The sequence below is a fragment of the Colletotrichum chrysophilum genome (assembly GCF_026319265.1).
Source record: "Colletotrichum chrysophilum strain AFK26 chromosome Unknown scaffold_3, whole genome shotgun sequence".
In the NCBI taxonomy this organism is placed as follows: Eukaryota; Fungi; Ascomycota; class Sordariomycetes; order Glomerellales; family Glomerellaceae; genus Colletotrichum; species Colletotrichum chrysophilum.
The window spans coordinates 197,525-218,690 of NW_026517290.1; the positions used below are offsets into that span (position 1 = coordinate 197,525).

A 21,166-nucleotide genomic window follows, 5' to 3' on the forward strand; every position below is an offset into this window, starting at 1 on the left:
CTAGCACCCACAAACGTTGAACTGCGCCACAGAGGGGTCGTGGTCACTAACAAGGTTGTCGTACAGCTCCCAGGAGTTGACGTGGATGTGCTCGTAGTGCGTCTGGTTCGCCTTGGAGAGCGCGGGGCTGACGAACATGTGGTCGAGCTGCTGGGCGTTCATGTCGTAGACGTAGGTGTAGCGCTCGTTGACGGGGATGCCGACGACCTCGTCGAGGTCGAGCAGGCCGGACTTGGAGGCGAAGGTGGTCAGGGGCTCGACGAAGGTGAACTCATTGAAGTCGCCGCTGGTGATGATGCGGGCGTTGGGGTCCTCGGCGAGGATCTGGGCGATAAAGGCCTGAGTCTTTGGGTTAGTCTTGTTCTGGAGTGAGGGGTGACGGGGGGAGACATACACCAGTGACCTCGGCCTGCTCGATGCGCTCGTCGACGCCGCCGTTGTTAGGAGGACGGGGATCGCCGTGCAGAGAGGAAGATCCGCCCTTGGACGCCCAGTGGACGTTGACGGTGAAGAAGGTCTTGTTCTGTGGGCCGTTGATGGCGCGCCACTCGGCGGCGAGGGGCTTGCGGCTCGCGCTCCACGCGCTGCTGGCGGGCTCGATGCGGCCGGGGTTGTACTTGAGCGTGGGGCCGGCCAGGACCTCGTTGGCATCGGTGCTGCCGCCGGGGTTGGGCTTCCACAGCTCGACGACGTCGGGCCTGTAGAGGTAGGCGACGCGGATGTTGCCGCCGGGCTGGCCGCCGTCCTGGCCGTCGACGGGGTCGATGGTGACGAAGTCGTAGACGGTGCCGTTGGTGTGGCTCTCGATGGCGGCGGTCAGGGTGGAGAGGGTGACGTTGGAGGAGACAACGCCGTCGTTCGTCGGGCCGGTGTTGTCCTGGATCTCCTGAACGAAAATAAGGTCGGGGGTCTTCATGTAGTCGGCGATGTGGGCGGCGATGGAGGGGAGGTGGGCTGAGGTAGGAGCGAGATTCTCGACGTTGTAGGCGCCGATGGTGATGCCTCTGCAGTCGCCGCTGCTGGTGAGGGTCGTGGCCGGGGCGTTGTTGGCAGCCTCGCTGACGAAGGTGATGGCGGTCAGGGGGAGGATGCGGTAGAAGCCGAAGGCATAGGTGACCACACCAGTGATCTCGGTGAGCTGGTCGCCCATTTTGGACTCGGGGTTGCTGGTGCCGTCGAGAGGGGAGCCGATGACGATGGCCTCGGGGTTGGAGTCCTTGGCAGTCATGGTGATGCCGCCGTGCTCGTTGCGGCCGGTGGCAGGCCAGTCGCCAACAACCCAGGTGTCGCCATACTGGTTGGGGCGAGTGACCGCGACGGGGTTCTTGACAGTCACGAGCTCGCCACTCAAGCTCTCCCAAAAGTCGAAGCCGTAGGACTTGGGGTCCAAGACAGGGTTCTCAGTGGAGATGTTGGCGGCGGCGTTGGGCACGCCGTAGATGTCGCCGCCGTCGAGGCTGGTGTACTGCTCGGTGGGAGGGTTGAGGGTGTCAACGCCGATGACGAGAGGGGTGACCTCGTTGCCCTTGGACACGACGACGACGTTCTTGGGAGAGCTGATCTCGGTCAAGTAGATGTAGTTGGTGGCAGACCTGTAAGGGTTGTGAGCTGAGAACGCACGAGAGAGTAGCCGCGCAGGCAAGCTACATACCTGTACTCCGCCACCTTGCCGTCCAGAGTAACAATGTCGCCAACCGTGAGGTTGGTTCCGACAGAGCTGCCGTAGACGTAGACAGCCTCGGAAGTGGCGTCGTCGTCGTCAGGCTCGGTGGAACGGATCCAGATGCCGCTGGGACCCTTGGCAAGCACCAGACCGGTGACGTTGGTCACGGTCTGGTCCTTGTACGGGGACAGGAACTTGTTGCCGTTGATCTCGGCAATGGTGAGGGCCGAGACGGCGCCAGCGGCGGAGAGGAAGAGGGAAGGAATCTTCATCTTGAAAGGCACGAGGCGCGGCGCGTCACGAGTCAAAAAAAAAAAGTCCCGATTGAAGGCGCGCAGAGGCGTGTGGGAATGCGGTCACAAGGCTCTTCCTCTGGATCGGCGTCCCAAGCAGAGAGAAAAGATCATCGCAGCGGTTGCTCGTCGGGGTCCCGATCCTTATGTACAGCGATCGAGCTCAACTTCTTGGCATTCTGCCGCATCTGCCCCTCGTGTCCCCCCTGGACGAGGTCGTATCGAAGGCGCGAATGGAGTCGTGCATCGCTGGGTCCCACGGCGCACCCGCCCTTGCATCGCGGAAGCTGCCTCCTTTGCATGTGAGTCTGGCGTCTTGGCGGATGCCATTCTTTGGTGCTCTGTGGATTATCGATGACGACTCAACGGCCAGCTCCGATATTGCAGGTCTCGAGAGATACTCTGACTGGATGAGAGCATCACGGGCATTGTCTATCATGGCAGGGGGCGTATCAATTGGCCTCTTAGAGCTGGCGGTGCCTGGCACGTTTTCGCGGCATTCTCTCAGCCGTTCAGGAGCAAGGGCGTTGCTCGATCGGGAAGGTGAAGGGTCGCTGCGAGCGCGGGAGAGTCGCCTAGCTGGTGTCTAGCTCCAGTGGGGAAATATTAAGTCTAAGAAGAAGGGTGTGGGGGAAAGGAAATAACGTTCAAGGCGAAGAGAAGCATTTGCTTTTGAGGGTGGCAGGGCAATATACAGCTGCTGCCCGTCGACTCCATGTGAGATCCGAGTAGCTGCTGGACTCGGCCTATGAGAATAAAGGCAATGAGTCGCCAGTTCGACGACACGCCGGGCCAATTCCCTGGCTGGGAACCCAAGGTCGAGTGGACGCGTGGTGAGTTGCTCTTGTTGGCCGAGAGTAGTGGGAAGATGTTGCTGTCGCGGTGGAGGTGCGGAGGAGATGGCAGGATATGGCCGGAGCAAAGACCAGCTTTCGCAGGGGTGCAATTGATTGAGTGATGGCGCTAATCTGTGCCTTATCGCCTGCCAATCACTGGCCTCACGTGCTGGATGACTGCGAGCCGACCCCGGAGCAGCATCCTGGTCCCTAATTCTTAACGACTGCCCCTGTCTCCCTAACGCTGTTCTCACTCACTCACTCACTCACTCACTCAACTCACCACCAAGTCACTCACTCATGACCTAGGGCCCTCATCGACTTTGACACAGTGCTCAGACTCCATCTCCGTCACAATCCCCGAAATAGAAGCCAAACACCAACAGCACGCGCTCACACAATGCAACTCATCTGTTGTATGAAAAACTTACTGTCTGATTTCCGTTTTTCTGGTATCATATCTATCATCACTAAAACAAGACGGTCCGGCCCTTGAAACTACAGTGCACGCCTCACTCAATTTCCTAAAACTCCCCCCTCCAAGGCCACCCACCCATCCATCCATTTACAAAGTTGTAACCCAGAGATGAACATGACGCCTTTTCGAAGTAGAATTCCGTCCATGAGTGATATCCCCCGCAGAAGCCTGATCCAAAGAAATAATCACCGTCTCAAACCCATGACAATCTCTCTGTTCTCGGCAACGACAGGAGAAAAACAGCCGCTGTTCATCTCACATTCTGAGAATTAGCTAGGCTATTTGCGCGCACCACAAAAGAAAAAAAGTGTTTCCGTTTTCCTAGAACACACACACATGAACAACGCTTTTGGGCAACAGCTCTACCAGCGTAGCTGCCTTTTCCTCTGGCCGTCGGCAGCCGAAATCCAGATGTCTCCGGCTCGGCCGCATCCTCGTCCTTGGACTTTGGCACCCAAGAGCCCCCCCGGGAAGCATGAAATGCTCCCGTTTACTCCTCGTCCTCAGCGTCGTCCGCGGCTTGACGGGCCTCGACGTGGCGGTCCTCGAGCTCGGCACCGTCGTCCTCGACTTGGCGCTCCTCAACGTCAGCAGAGTGCTCGTCACGTCCGAGAAGGCCGTTGAGGAGAGCGAGAGGGTCGTTCTGGCCAGCACCACCAGCAGCGGCGTTGTTGTTGCCAGTGAGCTGCGGCAAGAGAGTTAGCACCCGTCATCATCAAGTGGCATGAGTTCTCGTCATGAGAGTGAGTGACTTACATCACCGAGAAGGCTGCTGAGGATGTTGTTGCCACCGGCAGCGTTCTTCTTTCCAGTGGCTCCATCGGCGGCGTTGGCGTTCTTGCCCTTCTTCTTGCCTCCAGCGTTGGCGGTTCCGTTGTTAGCGGCGGCACCTCCGGCGGCGGCGTTGTTCTTGCCCTTAGCCTTGGCCTTGGCTCCGGTAGCCGCATCGGCGGCAGCGGCGGCGTTGTTCTTCTTGCCCTTCTTGCCTCCGGCAGTGGCGGTTCCGTTGTTCGCGGCACCTCCAGCGGCGGCGTTCTTGCCCTTCTTTCCGGTGGCCTTGGCGTTGGCGCCCTGGGCCTTCGCGGCCTTGGCCTTCTTGCCCTTCTTCTTGCCTCCGGCGCCGGCGGTCGCGTTGCCTGCAGCGGCTCCGGTGGCTCCTCCAGCAGCGGCGGCGTTGTCCTTCTTCCTGGCGAAGAGAGCGGCGGGGAGGTCGTCCTCTGATATCAGGTGTTAGTCGGGTCTGTCCGTATGATTTCGAAGACCACAAATGTCAATATGCTTACCAGTCTCGTCGTCCTCGGCGACGTCACGCTCCTCGATGTCGGTGACTGCGGCTCTCTGGCCGCGGCGAAGCTTGGGGCGGACGTCGATGTTGGCGGCGAACTCCACGTCGCGGACGGGCAGGGTCACGGAACGCTCCTCGGTCTGGGTGGGGAGGGCGATGACCTGGGCGGCGATGGCCGCGATGGAGAGGATGAAAGAGCTCTTCATTTTGAAGGATTGTGTGTGTGTGTGGTGTGAAAAAGGCGGAGGGAGGGAGAAGGAAACGGTTTGTTGGTAAATCTACAAGAAAAAAGATGGTTCACAGAACCAAAGAGAATGAAATGAGATGAAGGAAAAAGCTGGACCAGCCAAAGAGAAGGACCTGAACCAGAATTGTAAAGTTGTTGATGGACTGAAGAGTGCCGAGAAGAAGAGGCAGGAAGGAAAACGGATCGGGATGGGGATAGATATAGAGTATAAGCTTGCCTGCGAATCTCCCAGTCGGATCTGGTGCCTGGATCCCCCTCCGGAATAGACGGCGAGCCCTGGCTACAACCATGAGGTCACAGTGCCAAGGAATTGAGACGTCTTGTCAAACAAATGAGGTGAACACTATCTAGGCCCAATGTCACCATGTCAAGCCATGTCACAGACTTGTGATCCTGCTCCATCGGGAGGGCAGTGCAAGAGAGATGATGGGCCTGGCCTATGCTCCTCTTCCTCTGCCGTTCTCCTCCTCCATGTCACCCCCCTTCCTTCCCGCCTGCCTGTCTGCTGGGGGGCCATGGGGCGGTGGAGTCAGGGGAGTCTGGACAACGAGATGGAAGGCCCAGAGCAGAGACGGACGGGGGAGGAGAGGGACGTTTGAGGGAAAGGACGTTGGCGAGCGAATGGGATGTGCGTGTGCCAAGCATCACGACGGCGCCATGTCGCGCCAGCACCCCGGAGGAGACGTGAGCCGGGGAAAGCGGAGACGAGGCAATATCCCAAAAATACGACGCAACGAGCAAAAGCTGGACAAAGTAGCCGATTGATGATGGGCATCGCTACCGTGCGTCTGCGGTTGATGGTGCCGGGTTCACGGTGAGAGAGCCGCCATGGAAGGGCGACGGTTGATCAGACGGCTGGTGATTCAGAACGGCCCCGCCGTAGCGGGTTTCTCTCTCTTCATTCTCTTTCTCTGTGTATTTGCGGAGGATGTACTCTTTCTGGCACGGTTAGCAGCAAACGGGGGGGTTCGAGTGGTCCAGTACAACATGGAGGTGGAAACGGTAGAGACCGTAGTGGTGTTCGGTGGCTGCCCAGGTGCGGCGACAAGCACTTAGAACCATGCACCCTGGCCCAAATTGGTTGGTCGGCAACCCTTCCAGCCCTGTCTATAGTAGGGACTCGATACCATGATGCGATTGCTTGGGTGCTGGGACAAGCCACCGGGGGTGGGCGTGATATGGGACTTTGCTGGGAAGGGAAGGGTTTGGGGGTTGGGCGGTTTGATCGGAGGACAGGTTGTCAAACCTGGGATGAAACACGCCCAACACGAGCGCTTGGCTGCTGTCGCGAACGCCATTTCTGTCTCTTGCAACCACCAATCTCACTCACACACACTCTCTCCTCTCTTCATCCAATGATCCAATGATCAATCCGCTTCTCGCCAGAGTGGGTTATTGGGCCATGGATGATGTCTGAAGGAAGGGCATGGACGAAGCGAAAAAGTCTAAATTTCACAATTACAACGGTGCACCCTGGGCTGTTTCTTGACAAGCAGGGGGATCTCTCGCGACGGAGATCAAGCCCCTAGATGGTTGCAGAAGCGAAAGAGAGCGGCATGCTCTTTGCTCTTTGGGCGAAAATTCTGGATTCCGCGGCCTGCTGGTCTACCGTCTACCGTCTGCGATTGCAACACAGACACACAGAGAGATAGAGACAGACTGGGTAGCTGGGTAAACCGGCTGCGATGGCCGTTCGCGGTAGGATAGCGTGTGTCAAGTAAGACGCTCCCCCACGAGCTTGTCTTCGGAGCCGCACTACTGTACGATGCGCCGATACGGTGAAGCTTGGCTTTGACGTCCCCTGCCGGGGTCCTTCTTCCTTGATCAACGTAGCAAGTCATCTCCTTTCTGCTGCAACATTGCTCGCTCGCCTGGTGCAATCAAGAAAAATTCGGGCATCCAACCGTCAACGTCCTAGCGAGATGCTTGTTTGCAATGCCGCGGTTGCTGCGCCATTCCGTCCCATCCCGTCCGTTCCCTATTCCCCTTTTCCTACATTAAATGCCGAGGGCTAGAACAAAAGGCGACGCTGCAAAATGGGCCCCCTCCCCTTCCCCTTCCCCCCCTGTCACTGGGCCTGACCTGGACAGAAACCGGTCGAGCCTGGCGAAACCTGGCAGGTTGTGGAAGAGACAGACAGAGAGAGAGAGAACGAAGAAAGCACGGTGTTTCAACTCGTGCATCGAAATGCCAAGGGCTGCTGTCTCGAAGAAATGAACCAAGGTTGGGGGTCGAGATGGTCGCGCAACACGGCCAAGACTCGCAAGAGGCTGAGAATGGGTGCGGTCTGAATAAGAGAATCACAGAAAAAGGCTAAGAATGGAAGAGCCAAGAAAACAGCCCCCGGCGATGGCGATGCTTCTGGCCTCATTTGTGGTCTTGTCGAGTCTCAGCCTCCGAAAAGAGAGGCTCGGTTTCCAAATGCTTGGGTTCGATGTCCCTCGTCGAGATTTTCCTCGGCGCCCGAGGCGAGCGCCGCCAGCAACTTCCCCCTTCTCTCTTCCTGGCATATGATCCCACAAATCCTCGAGCAACATTCTGGGGATCACTGGGGCGCTTGGGAATGACAAAAAAGCCAAGTTTCTTAGCGAGGAGGGGATGAACGGATGTGCTGCGATCCTGTTTGGGAAATCATGGAGAATCAGGAGGCGGGAGCACATCAGCGATGATCGGCGAGCCAGAAAATCAGACAGCACCCAAGACGCAGGAGAGCATGAATGCTGAGGGTCATCCACCGCGTCCACTCTTCCCACTCTTTCCACTCTTTGCCACAGGTTCCCCCGGGTGCATCCCCCCATATGGGAGAGAGAGACAGAGAGACTGAGGGAAGAGGAGAGACGTGCCGTGCGGTGCTCAGGGTAGTTCGCTGCCGTGTAGCATCTCCTCTTTTTTTGCAGTGAAAAGGCCCATCTTTCAGGCTGTGCTGGCTGACCCGAGAAGAGGGAATGCCCCAACGGATCCCGTCTTGGCGTGTCTATCAACTTCACGTGGCGGCCGTCTATCTGATTCCTCCGACCGTCATCGCCGTGATGCTCAGCTCGTCATGGCCTCAGTGCATCACGAAGGTCACGTGGGAGCTGACGAGTCCTCTACCTCAGAATAGGTCGGGTCTTCCCTTCTTATTCACGTCGTTCCCACGTGTAGGTGCTGGCGTTCGCCGGCAACGCCAGCAGTCCTGACCAGACACCCATTCCAAATGACTCTATCCTCCGCAAACGCTTGTCTGGGGTTGAATCGTGTGAGTCTGTATTTAGCAAAAGACGGCCACCCACCCACCTTCACGACTTCAGACGACTGATGAAGGCGATAACATGCCAAACCGGAACCGAAGCCCAGCGACTATGCCTAAGGTGCTATGCCAATCTTCAGAGCGAGCTGATAGGTGTTCGCCTCGCCGTTTTGCACACGCCACCCGCACTTACATGAGACCAGCCTCGGTCATCCCAAAAAGTCATCTCATCAAGATGAACCTCCCAAGACTCGGACGGTTCTCAGACAGTTGATGCGCCCGCCGGTCCATCATCGTCACTGTCATCGTCACCCAGACTGCACTGCACTGCACACCCGCAACAGGACGGCCAACGTCGAAGTACCGATGCCGACTCGTCTGATGCTGTACTTTTCCCGCGCAACGCTGCCTTATTTTCGGGGGTGTTCTAGGCATCCAGCCTCTTCGTCCCTTTTCTTACCCGACGCTCTCGCGCTTTGTACCGTTGTGTATGCAGGTAGACAGACGGAGAGTGTCATCTGGTCCATCAGGCAAAAGATGAGACCGCTACCGCTTTAGGCAATTGGCAGGGTGGCTGTGCAGCCTGCGCTGTGCCGCCTACCGAGACGTCCATTATCCTGATCCTGATCCTGGAAAGGCACCCGACACCATCGGAGCAGCGGCGCTGTCACAACGACGGAACACTACGGAACATGGCGAGCTCTGCCTAAGGCTGGTGCTTTATGATTACGGTGATTGCATGCAATTGCAATTCGCAAAATACGGCGGCTGCATGATGGCCTGCCTTTCTGCCATGCTGTTCCAACAGATTCTGACTCAAAAAAGATCTTTCGTTTGAGCCGTTTTCTCCTTTTAACCCGAGGGAAACCTGAAATCCCATCTCTCAGTGAAGCAATTGTGACACTCCCTTCTCTTTTACCAACGGACCCCAAATTACTCGCGACGAAGAGACCTCGAGTAAACGAAGTAGCAAAACGTTACATTCGGTCGTTGTTTTGTTTGAAGAAAAAAGAGATCTGCTACGGGTACCGCTCCTGAAGTAAATCTCGCTCCCCCTCCCCTTTTCAGTCTCTTGAAACACGAGGTGAAGCCGCTGTCCCGTTGTTAGCGTGCCGTCGCTCGCACATGTGGGGCCCGCAACCGGCTTGTCCCGCCGGCGTCGATGACTCTCTCGGCCCGTGGGCCGGAGACGAGTGCCGGGGCGGCTTCGACTTTACGCTGCTGTTCGAGGAGGCCGTTCTCGCGGTTCCCCTGCATTGTCTGCTGCTGCTGGTCCTTCCCGCCTGCGCCCTGCGCCTCGCCGGGGCCGATGTCAAGGTCGTTGCCAGCACCCAGCGTGCTCTCAAAGCTGTTCGTTCTGCCGCCGCAAACAAATTTGACTTTCCTGTCAATTCCCCCTCGGGTGTTCTAGCTGACGAAAAGCGTGCAAAATAAGTGTACATCCGTCTGCTTGGTAGCCCTCAACCTTGCTCTACTCGTTCTCTGGGCCACCACTTCGTCTGCCGCCATCACGCACACCCGAGCAACGATTCCAGCTGCTGTTCTAGGTCTGCTCGCCTCGCTGGGAGTCGGCTTGCTATCATGGCTCGAACACGACCGGTCCGTGAGGCCGTCCTTCGTCCTCTCGACGTACCTCTTTCTGTCCGTCTTGCTGGACACCGCCCGTGCTCGCACTCTGTGGATGCTTGGCCCGAACCAGACCATCCCGGCCATCTTCACCTGCACGCTGGCCTTGAGGGCCGTGATGATCCTGCTTGAGTCGACCGAGAAGCGCCGCATCCTGGTCCCGCAGCACAAAGGATATTCCAAGGAAGTGACCAGCGGCACCTTCAACCGCTCCGTCTTTTTCTGGCTGACGTCACTCTTCATCAACGGGTACAGAAACATCCTCAAGCTAGAAGACCTGTACCCCCTCGACCCGAAGCTGGCTTCCGAGCCGCTCTACAAGAAACTCGCGGACGCGTGGGACCAAGGTAATTAATTCCCCGCTGCCACGGCCACGTCAACGTCGTAGGGCCGAGAAAGATCTTTCCGCGGGCTAATCTATCTGCCAACATGAAAAGTCCCCGACAAGACCAGGCCCGGCGCTCTGTTCAGCACCTGGCTCCGCGTGTTCGCGGGACCCATGTCCGCGGCCGTCGTTCCGAAACTCTTCCAGATCAGCTTCAACTACGCACAGCCGCTGCTCATCCAGCAGGCCATCGAGCTCGCCGGCCTGCCCCAGACCCGGGAATACCGCAATCGCGGTTTTGGCTTGATAGGCGCTTACGTCCTCGTCTACACCGGTATTGCAGTGAGTTTGTTCGGAAGGGAGTTCTAGAACTGGATGTCCAAATTTGGATCCTTCGATGGCTCTCTGTTGTAAGTAACTAACACGCTGCGTTGCAGGTTTCGACGGGCCAGTATGAGTGGCGGACGCATCGTACGGCCGCCATGCTGAGGGGCAGCACCACCGCCCTCATCTATCAGAAGGCGCTGCGTTTGGATTTGACTTCGCCCAACGTCAGCCCTGCGGGTGCGCTGACGTTGGTCGGGACCGATAGCGAGCAGATCAGCCAGGGCGTCAACCAGCTACACGAGATATGGGGTGGTCTCGTCGAGATCGGCATCGGCATCTACTTGATCTACAGGCAGCTTGGCGCCGCGTGTGCCATGCCAGTCGCTCTCGTGTTTGGTACAGTAGTTTCATTACTATTCTTCCACGGATGTGACAGCTAACCGGCTTGAAGCCACCATAATCTTGATGGGATTCTTGGCAGTTCCTACGGGTAAAGCATCCGCGCAATGGATCAAGGCTTCGCAGGACCGGGTCACGACGACCTCCAAGACCCTCGGCAGCATCAAGTGGCTCAAGGTATCCGGCCTCAATGATGTGGCATTCTCCGTCATACAGAACCTCCGCAGCACCGAGTTGGTCGTGTCCAAGAGGTACAGAGTCCTCCTTGGCATCTCCATGATGTTGAGTAAGTCCACACCTGTCTAGTTGTGAACTGCTCGTGGCAACTTACACGCAGAAAAGTGATTTGCACCCCGATATGGTCTCCGATCCTCACGCTCGGCACATTTGCGGGAATCGCCTCTGGATCGGACGATGTCTTGACAATCTCCAAAGCCTTCACGGCCATTTCCATCTTGACACTGGTGAACCAGCCTCTGGCGGGCATCATCATGGCTCTGCCCATCACGGCGACTGCGGTCACTTCTTTCCAGCGCATCCAGGACTTCCTGAACGGAAAGGAGAGGGCCGACACCAGAGTGGCCACAATAAGCGAGAAGAGGCGCTCGAAACCTCTCATAACTCCAGAGACCTCAATGAAAATTTCCCCGCCGATTCAGGACGTTGAGCTCGCAGAGGTCTGTAAATCCGAAACACGCAGTGAAAGCCTCCCACAGAACGTCGTCGCCTCCGTGAAGGGGTCCTTTTCTTGGTCTGACGATGCCAAACCTGTCATTGACATTGAATCTTGGAGCATTAGACGTCGGGCGTTCACGTTAGTTCTGGGGCCCGTTGGGTGCGGCAAGTCGACGCTACTCAAAGCTCTCCTAGGTGAACTTTCGTCTTTCAGGGGTATCATCCGTACCAACTTCTCAGGGGCTACCTACTGCGGTCAATCGGCCTGGATTCCAAACGCTACGGTGCGTGATATCGTCATCGGCCACGGCGCCTTTGACGAGTCTTGGTACAGGAGAGTGATTACTGCATGTGCCCTCGAACAGGACATCGCGAGCTGGCCAAATGGCGACGGAACAGTAGCTGGGACGAAGGGCATCTCCATGAGCGGGGGTCAGAAGCATCGCTTGGTACGCTCCTTCCTTTCCTTTCACTAGTGAAAACACCCTGCTAAACCATCACAGGCCATTGCCAGAGCTTTGTATGCACGCCAAGAGCTTCTTCTACTTGATGATGTCTTTAGCGGTCTTGACTCTGGCACAGAGGAAATCGTGTTCGGCAACCTACTTGGTAGCAACGGCTTGCTTCGTAACAATGACACGACCGTCATCCTAGTCTCATCAGACTGTCAGTTACCGCCTCTGTTCCTTGCGTCACGTATTAGCTGACACAAAATTTAAAGCCCATCGCTTACCCTTTGCCGACGATGTGGTATTCCTCAACGATGACGGCCAAATCAAAGCCGCAGAACTCGCGTCTACGGCCAGCCAACTCTCCAGCTTAGTAAAATCAAACGTTGTGTCAAATAATTTGAAAGACGCCACCATAGATACATCTGGTCTGGGGAATGAAAAGCCCCCCGAGGCGGTCATCAACGCGCTGGAGAAACAGGCGGATGCAACCCGTCAACTCGGCGACTGGGCCATGTACAGCTTCTATGCCAAAGCGGCGGGATGGTTTAGCCTGTCAATGTTTGCCGGCTTTATGGTCGTGTTTGCATTCTTCGACTCCTTCCCCGGTAAAGCCTTGGCCACCATTTATCCACCGTCTTCCAATCACTAATCCAGAGCTCTGCAGACATCTGGCTCAAATGGTGGACAGAGGCAAACGAACAGAGACCCAACCAAGATCTCGGCAAGTGGGTGGGCGTTTACGCCGCTCTCGGCGTGGGATCGATTGTCTCGTTCTTTATCAGTATATGGTACGGATACCTCTTTGCCGCGACCACTGCTCCTGCTAACCTCTCGCGACAGGTTTCTCTTCATCATCATCATAAACCACTCTGGCGTCTACTTCCACAGCGTTCTTCTGGAGACTACATCACGGTAAGTCATCCCCTACACTTGACTCATCGAAACTAACAAGTCCAGCGCTCCCATGACATTCCACAGCTCCGTCGACAGCGGCGTCACCGTCAACCGCTTCAGCCAAGACCTCCAGCTCATCGACATGGAGCTCCCCGCCGCCGCTCTCGGCGTCGCCGTCGGCGTCGTCTTCGGCATCGCCCGCTTCGTCATGATGTCCGTGTCCTCCCGCTACATGGCCGTCATCCTCCCCTTCCTCGTCCCCGCCTTCTACGCGCTCCAGCACTTCTACCTGCGCACCTCCCGCCAGATGCGCCTTCTCGATATTGAGCACAAGGCGCCCCTCTACACGCAGCTAATCGAAACTCTGGAGGGTCTCGCTACCATCAGAGCATTCAAATGGGAAGACGCTTTCGAGGCGGCTAATATGCATCGCCTGGATGACTCGCAGCGGCCCAGCTATCTCCTCAGCTGCCTCCAGCGATGGCTGACTTTCGCTGTGGACATGACTATTACAGTCATCGCTTTGATCCTGATCGTCCTCGTGACTACTCTCCGAGAGCAGATCGGGCCTGCGTTCATCGGTATTGCTTTGAACAATGTTCTCTCCTTCAGCGGCGTGATCAAGGCGCTGATTACGTCTTGGGTTATGCTCGAGGTGTCGCTGGGTGCGGTGGCTAGGGTGAGGAACTTTGCTACCAACACGAAGCCTGAGGGTGCCTCGCATGAGCTCCGTGAGCCGGATGGAGAGTGGCCTGGTCACGGGGCTGTCGAGCTTCGGGATGTTACTGCATCGTATTTGTAAGTCCGTCTCGTTGCAGCGAAATGGATTTGACACTGACTTCATCTCTAGGTCAGGGGGCGCCGTTCTCAAAGGCATCTCCATGTCTATTGAACCTGGACAAAAAGTCGCCATTTGTGGACGAACCGGCAGGTGAGCAATTGACCCCGTCCTTAGTTCAATCACCATGTGTCTAACACGACCAATAGCGGCAAAAGTTCCATAGTGCTGTCCCTCCTCCGCATGCTCGATCTAGACGGCGGTTCCATCATCATCGACGGCATCGACCTGTCCACCCTTCCCCACGAATACGTACGCTCCCATCTCGTCGCCGTGCCGCAGGAGTCGTACATCTTCGATGGCAGCGTGCGGCTCAATATCGACCCGACCGAGACCGTGCCAGACTCTGATGTCATCGAGGCCCTCGAGAAGGTGCAGCTCTGGGGCAAGGTCGAGGAACGAGGCGGCCTCGATTCCCTAATTGACGACAAATTCTTTTCGCAGGGCGAGGCGCAGCTTTTGGTCTTTGCCAGAGCCATGCTGCGGAAGGGCAAGGTCCTGATTCTCGATGAGATCACGAGCAGGTGCGTGATCGTGCTATTTGTCTCCAAACTTATCAAATCGCTGACGTTTTTACACAGTTTGAATGACGAGTCAAGTCACGTCATTGATGAAGTCTTGCGATCCTGGTTCCAGGACTGGACCATCATCGCCATCGCACACAAACTGGAATCCATTGTGGACTTTGACAGAGTTGCGGTCGTTGATGCCGGTGAACTGATCGAGTATGGCAGACCGAAAGAGCTCCTTGGGAGGAATTCGGCGTTCAAGGCTTTGTATGAGCGCTCATCTACTACGTCTGACTGAGCCGGAAATGTTGAGAGTGTAAGACTAGTGGCACATTTTCTTGTACAACATGCGGATATCGCAGCTCCATTATTGTAATCATAATCAATGATACCCCTTTCTTCAGATACCGAACATGAGTCCTGAGTGTGATCAAACTTTCAAAAATGGAACATTTGTCTTCCGTCGTTATCGGCTTGCTTCCTCGTGAGCACCGAACCCATTACCCTTTCGATGCTATCCTCCAACTGGTTTTCGATGTGTCAGTGAGGCGTGATCAAGAAAGAGACAAACAGATGCTTACCCTGCTGTACTTGAAGAGGAGCCACACCGCCGAAGTGAGAAAGATTGTGACCCCGGCAAAGGGAAGATAGTAATACCACGGGGGTTCAGTTTCTAGGATATCAATGTTCATACCAAAACAGGTCTGTGAATACATCAGATTGGTATGTGTTCATGGAGCGTACGAACGGGATCACTTACTGCTATGAAGGTCAGAGGTAAAAAAATGAACTAGACATGCGGTTAGTATTCACAGCCCCCTAGTGCACATAAATTTACTCACCGTGATCCAACTCAATCTCTTCAAGCTCGCCGCCATCTTCACTGACTGGCGCGCCTCATTGATAGAGACCAGGTTGAATTCCTGGATGTTTCAAAATCAGTGTGACTTGTGTTGACAGATACAGCATATGCACTTACCATTTGAATCAGATCCCTCGTGATTTGATCTAATTGACCGATATAGTTACCAACATCGTCAGAGAACGTCTCGATCTGCTTCAGAAGCCCGTCAAGGTCGGCAACCTCGTCATGGCGGTTGCAGTAATCAGTCGCAAACTTTTGTGCCTCGGTAACGGTGGTCTGTAACCGGCGTCGATAGTGGACGGGTCTCAATGCGTCTTTCAGCAACGTGCCTAGGAGGTTCGGATCACTGCCGTTTGCCTCCAAAACCTCACCGCGTCGCTTTCTCCTTGTTAGCCCGAAATCGAATATCCCAAGAAGGTTCGAGTGCATACCTGTCCGTTTATGTTGTTGATGGTATTCCTGACAATGGAGCTCCACCGCTTCTGAACCTCCGAGACTAAACTTTGAAAAAGCTCGATGCCTTTTTCAGGCAACCAGAGCCTCTGCAGGTTGCTCAAATGCGCAGTTGTTCGCCAGGATTGCAGCCCATTTTTGTCGGTGTGGGACGTCACATTCCAACAAATGTGAATCTCATGGTCGCGACCTGCTGATGGCAGCGCGATCTCCAGGTAATAAATCCAAACACTTCCTTCCTGTGTGGTCTCCGTGAGCTATTCTACGCGAAGCACAAACGGCACCGATTTCTCTCTCTTGAAGCCCAACAGGTGGTCAAGCCCCAGCTCCTCAAGACCAGGAATCTTCTTGGTCAACTTCGAGAGGTTCCTGTGATACCAGTGAGCTTAAAAGGCCAAACTCAGTTTCTCATTTGCACCGTTCACTTACATGGAGTAGCGTCCAGTGTCAGCTTGCATAACCGACGTCCACGAGAACTCCCTCGGAATCTGCCTCATAATCTTCGTGCCATGATGCCTGTCCTCGTATATCTCAAGAGAGTCGCCGGCCTGCAGACCAAACACTGTTCGGATCTTTCCTAGATCAAGGTCCTTCGTGTCAGCCTGGTTGGCCACCAGCATATGGATGAGCTCATAGTTGCGCATCTCCATGGCTAGACTGAGCGGCCGCGTCCCGTTGACATCCGTGGCGTCGACATCGGCCCCGGCTTGGATTAGCCGCTCTGCCATCTCGACATCCTTCTCCTTCGTCGCAGCGTGCAGTGGCGTCCACTTCTCGATGTCGGTCGTGTTGACGTTGTACCCGACATCGAGCAGGAACTCGACCAGAGAAGTCTGCTTCGCGCGGATGAGGAGGTGGAGCGTGACCTTGTCCTTCTCACTGAGCAACCGCGCTACTTCTTCTTGGTAGTGTTTGGCTGCCCACCATAGCGGTGTCTCGCCATAACTATCTCTCGAGCTCGCAGGAACCCCAGCGTCTAAAAGACGGATCGCTGCGTCTTTGAGTCCGAAGTAGGCCGCCAGATGAAGCCCAGTTACATCTCTGGGGAACTTCGGGTTGTAGCCACTGTGCTCGTATGTGAGCGTCTGGCATATTCCATCAAGTCTGACCCGGTCTTGCAAGAGGTCCATGATGTTGTCATCCATGGGGCACGATCGTGCATGATAACCCCAGTTGCATGCGGCATACTGGAGCAGCGGCTGTACATGCAGTTTCTCCTCGTATTCCCTACCTGACCTGAAGAAACCCTGGTTGGCCGGCATCTGTAGCTTGACCTGGAACGGGTTGTGCTGCGGCCGGTAGGAGTTAGAGTACGACTGAGATGAGTGGTATAACTTATCCATCATGCGAGGGAGCCAGGGACTGCGGGATGAAGCCTTCTCGGAGGTCGCCTCGGATGACTCGGGTTCGTTGTGGGATGACTTTGAGGATGGTCTTTTGGGCTCATTTGAAGAGTCTTCGATAACCCAGTTGGCTTCGCTCGGAGCTGTAGAGGAAGAGATAAGTATGTTTCCTGGGTAGAACATTTGTTTCCGAGCCAGAGACAGTCGATTGGGAAGAGTGTGCTCATTGTTCCTTGTCGCCTTCTCCGTAGGTAGTCATGAATGTCGTCGTCCAATAAAGATACAGTAGCCGAGCGAAAAAGTACTCTACCATGAGAAGGAAATCTTACTCACATGGAAGACACGCAAATGCCAGTATTCTGACACAAGCCTCAGTGATCATCTCCTGCGCGTTCGGGAACCGCTCAGCGTGCTGTCGGAAGTACTCTCCCGCCGCCGAGTGAAAGAATCGAACGACTCCTGTGCCCTTGTCGACTTGTACAAGCCCTCTCAGAGCCGATAAGATTTTCTTGGGATTGACGGTGTGATACAGAGGCTCGACGGCCTGGTGGAGAGGCTCTTTCGTGTTCCAGAGGTGCCTTGTGGCATTGGCAGCCAACGCATGTTGAAGCTCTCGCATCGAGAGTGGCCTTTCAGTGTAGACCAGCCAGTTGAATGCGCATGAAGCAGTGCTGGCATCCGGTCTATTCAAGATGTTGTCCAGAAGCCTGTCGAAGAGAGTGTTGAGGCTGCTGCCCAAGGTCTTCCACGCGTCGGGGCTTCGGGCGTCTGAGTTGTTCGACGTTTCTAGCACGCAGTCCACGATCTGCGTTGCGAACAAGAATCTGGGAACTTTTAGCTGCCTTTTCTTTGTAATTTAGGGGATACTCACATTCCCTCCGCACCTTGTATTATAGAGGGCACAAACTCTGCCGATCTATGCCACAACTCTTCGTTGTCTTCAAGACGATGCTTGACGTATCGTGTCAAGTCATCGTCAGTGTCTTTACTGGTAATCTCCAGGGTGCCGGCGGAATCGAGGACCTCCAGCTGCGGAAATATGCATCTTGAAGTGATCAGAATGTTGAAGTCGTACTCGTCTTGAAGCATTCGAACCGCCGAGATTAGATGTAGCAAGCTGTCGTCTCTCAGCTCATGTATCCCGTCAATGATCAAACAGGGACTTTTCTGGTAGCCATTCTTGCGTCTTACTAGATCCAAGGCAAATCGCCTTTGGCCCTCGTCAAGAACACTCTCACCAGCCTCTTTGACCAAAAGTTGCAGTTGGGACAGGACGTCTGTACTGGCGCCAATATCCCCCGCAAGATGTGCTAGGATGCATTTGTAAAAGGAATCAGCTGTCGCGGCGGGTGACTGGTCGCAAAAGAAGTACGCGACTGATCTCAGCCCACGGAGCTCTTCGATGACTGCAGACGCTAGGAATGACTTTCCTATGCCCGGAGGGCCTGTAATAAAAAGAGCTCTGCCTTCGTCCTGTTCCCACTCATGGTACGTCGAGTTGCCAAATACCCACTGACACGTCTCTGGATGCGTGACTTCGACGTTTTGATGGTGCCGGTCGCTGTGGTCTGAGAAAGACCAAAGGCCTTCAATGGTATCTTCCACTGTTTCCATCATGAGTTGCGCCAATCGTGACGAGAGAGCATCAATCGAATCAAATCAAGCAGAGAAAGTGGATGAACGGGGACAGAATGATGAACTTGGCATTGGCAACATGCGTGTTGGTCTCGACTTCAGCAGCACTAAGCGAGGCCTTGTCTAACACGCCTGCAGCATGCGCCTCCCAGGCTTCCTCCGAGGCTTACTTGCAGGAGACATCTCGTGTGTTTCTATTGGCCATGCTAAATCATTTGTGTAATTTGTGTAAGACATACTGGAAAATTGGCTAAGAATTGGAGATCAGCAACCACAGGGCCAAGTGCCCAGGGCCTGATCCTGCGGGCTGGGTTATGTGTTCTTGGCCTTGTAATCCCTTGGAGCGAGGATGACGTTGTACTCGAGTTCGAGCTCAGCCTTGTCGTCGCCCTTGAGAGGTTTGAAGTCGCACAAGAGATCGTCCTTGACTGCGAAGACGGTGTCGGTTGAGAGCCAGGGATCGTCGTTGGGGTACAGCTGGGTGGTGCATCCCCTGAATTTTGGATGTGTGACCTGTTTCCATCGCGTAAGCTTACCACCTTGAATCACTTCAGGGAAACATGCTACTCACCATTATATGAATATGCGCCGGCCGCATCGGGTGCCGATCCATCATGTTCAACAGCTTGAAACTAGGTCCATCGCGGGGAAGACTGTACGCCGTCGGATGGTAGCAATAAAACCAGTATCTTCCCTCCTCATCCGCGCGGAATTTGCCTCGAAGGTTGTTGGGCGTTTGGTTCTCCGGGTCCTGGAAATCATAGCGGCCGTTCGACGACGCCTGCCAAATGTCAAACACCGCTCCTTCGATGCCCTTCCCCGTGCTGAGATCGGTGATGGTGCCGTGCATCTTACAAACCCGACCGCCAGGCGCTGGATCTTGGATGATGCTGTCGCCCAGCTCACGGAAGGGCGCATCAGGCGACCAGAAGGGACCGAGAATGGACGACGAAGTTGGGTCGAGGTCGCCTTCTGTGACGATTTTGTTCGCAATCTCATCAACGAGTCTTTATGTAGTCTATTGTCAATCACAAGACTCAATTTTGGGCAATGACTTCAAACTCACGATTCGAGACCGAGGATGTCAGACACGCGATGGGCTTCGTTGCGAGTCTTGTTCGATATCTGACCCACGAAGTTGACGAAATGGACAGCCGTCATCCATTCATCCATCGTCAACTCGACTTCGCGCGTGAAATCGTGAAGGTGGCGGATGAAGGAGCTCATGATCTGTCGGTTTCGAGGGGTCACGTTGGGACCCATGGTATCGATGACACGTTGGGTGAATTTAGGGTCAAATCTATGGGCTGGAGGCTGTTTGTTGCCGGCGCCATCTTTTGTCGCACTCGAAGTCCATCTTGCGCAGGGTTGTGTTAGTGACAAGAGGGTTGTGAGTTGCGGCCGTTGACGAAGACTACGTGTTGCAGCTTGACGGCAACTAAACACGAGTGTTCTTGAAGAAGATGCGACCAACATGTTGCAATCAGAGCTTAAAAGTAGGCAAAACACCGAAATCACAGAACAGACCAAAACATCGCAACGGGCAACGGAACGGAAGCATTGAGTTGATTAATACTTGCGAAGTGTGTTAAACTTTGTGTATGGCGGGTCGCAATGGAACCACCCTCGAATCACCCAAGACAAGACACACGAGCCAACGTTGCAGGGGAAGAAAGTCAATTCAAATGCTGGTTTATGCCGATGCCGTTGAACATATGCTTGAAGTTGTCGACGGCGAAGTCTTCGATTGTCTCACGCACACAACTTCTTATGAGATGAGTTCCTCTAGGTAGCGAGCGTCTTTGCTCCCCACCACACTGCTATTTGTCTCTGCCCGAACCTGAGTGGCTGGCTTCAACCACACTTGCGAAGCTAAGATGGAGAACCCGGGGGAACAGGGGGTTTGGGTGGGGATACAATGAGAACCTCGGAAGACTGACTAGCCATGGCTCCGCTGACGGAGTCTTTTCGACCGACAAGTTCCTGTCCAGCAGCCGGGTGTCACTGCCGTGTCGCCGTGGGTACGGGGAGAAACGCAGCTTGCAAGAGGTTCCTCACCGCTCGCTGGGCCATGAATTTCGAATCATGACACCAATGCCGGCCGAGCCTTGGGTAACTCCAATTGAAGACAGAGAAAAACATACTTCAGATGATCGCCGCTGTCAACCTACTCATACAGTACATGTTGACATACACATTATGAGAAGCCCCGATCAAATCGAACGAACCAGCCTCGTCTGATTATAATCCACCCATCACCACCGGACCGTGAAATCATAATTCCTGGAGACGGCACGGCAGCAACGTCTCTAGGGCGAAAGACAACCCAGCTCAGGCGGAGGAAGAACACTCTGCCGGAAAGCGACCTCTCAGCACCCAATTACCGCCACATCTCCCGAACGGCCCCTCCAACTCTCCAAAAACCCCACATCCCAGCGGGTCGCCCTTCTCCAAGCGCATGCCAACCGCTGCCCCTCGTCGTCCGGGGTTCGGAAACGAGGGGCAGCATGAGAGAGCTTCTTTCTTCTCCCCCTTCTCTGGCCAGAAGAGCTTTGCGATGCAAGGTGGAAACCTCTCATAATCATTAGCCAGCTAGGACGGAGCTCTAAGGTACTGCTGCTTCGGTGGGACTCCCCGGTAACCCTCGCTCCTAGTCATTCCGAACCGTAAAACCACACGCGACTTTTCTCTTTTTTCCCTCCTCTTCCCTTTTTTCCCCCATCCCATTTCACGTGTTTCCTCTCTTACATCCTTTCGCGCCTCAGTGACGCATCCAGCCCATGCTCCTGTCGAG

At 55.1% G+C, this 21,166-nt stretch overlaps 6 protein-coding genes across 6 annotated transcripts; 1 reads left to right on the top strand and 5 right to left on the bottom strand.

Moving 5' to 3' along the window:
* COL26b_000720 (uncharacterized protein) lies at positions 1-1,935 on the bottom strand (the record flags this gene model as incomplete). Its single annotated transcript, XM_053173685.1, has 3 exons — positions 1-339; positions 395-1,592; positions 1,652-1,935. The coding sequence occupies 3 exons, from the start codon at positions 1,933-1,935 to the stop codon at positions 1-3; spliced, it is 1,821 nt and encodes a 606-aa protein (XP_053042242.1).
* A 1,825-nt stretch (positions 1,936-3,760) lies between these two features.
* COL26b_000721 (uncharacterized protein) lies at positions 3,761-4,761 on the bottom strand (the record flags this gene model as incomplete). The annotated part of the gene is made up of 3 exons (XM_053173686.1): positions 3,761-3,955; positions 4,027-4,487; positions 4,554-4,761. 3 exons carry the CDS (start codon positions 4,759-4,761, stop codon positions 3,761-3,763), a joined length of 864 nt encoding a protein of 287 aa, XP_053042243.1.
* A 4,395-nt stretch (positions 4,762-9,156) lies between these two features.
* COL26b_000722 (uncharacterized protein) lies at positions 9,157-14,374 on the top strand (the record flags this gene model as incomplete). Its single annotated transcript, XM_053173687.1, has 14 exons — positions 9,157-9,385; positions 9,489-10,004; positions 10,095-10,324; positions 10,420-10,705; positions 10,761-10,994; positions 11,051-11,832; positions 11,887-12,049; positions 12,252-12,440; positions 12,500-12,623; positions 12,676-12,747; positions 12,793-13,527; positions 13,580-13,660; positions 13,717-14,091; positions 14,149-14,374. The coding sequence occupies 14 exons, from the start codon at positions 9,157-9,159 to the stop codon at positions 14,372-14,374; spliced, it is 4,242 nt and encodes a 1,413-aa protein (XP_053042244.1).
* A 140-nt stretch (positions 14,375-14,514) lies between these two features.
* COL26b_000723 (uncharacterized protein) lies at positions 14,515-15,370 on the bottom strand (the record flags this gene model as incomplete). The annotated part of the gene is made up of 5 exons (XM_053173688.1): positions 14,515-14,601; positions 14,658-14,780; positions 14,837-14,866; positions 14,919-14,999; positions 15,056-15,370. The coding sequence occupies 5 exons, from the start codon at positions 15,368-15,370 to the stop codon at positions 14,515-14,517; spliced, it is 636 nt and encodes a 211-aa protein (XP_053042245.1).
* Positions 15,371-15,651: 281 nt separating this feature from the next.
* Positions 15,652-17,826, bottom strand: COL26b_000724 (uncharacterized protein; the record flags this gene model as incomplete). Its single annotated transcript, XM_053173689.1, has 4 exons — positions 15,652-15,763; positions 15,824-16,880; positions 17,071-17,561; positions 17,609-17,826. The coding sequence occupies 4 exons, from the start codon at positions 17,824-17,826 to the stop codon at positions 15,652-15,654; spliced, it is 1,878 nt and encodes a 625-aa protein (XP_053042246.1).
* Positions 17,827-18,684: 858 nt separating this feature from the next.
* Positions 18,685-19,635, bottom strand: COL26b_000725 (uncharacterized protein; the record flags this gene model as incomplete). The annotated part of the gene is made up of 3 exons (XM_053173690.1): positions 18,685-18,885; positions 18,944-19,379; positions 19,439-19,635. 3 exons carry the CDS (start codon positions 19,633-19,635, stop codon positions 18,685-18,687), a joined length of 834 nt encoding a protein of 277 aa, XP_053042247.1.
* Positions 19,636-21,166: the final 1,531 nt, after the last annotated feature.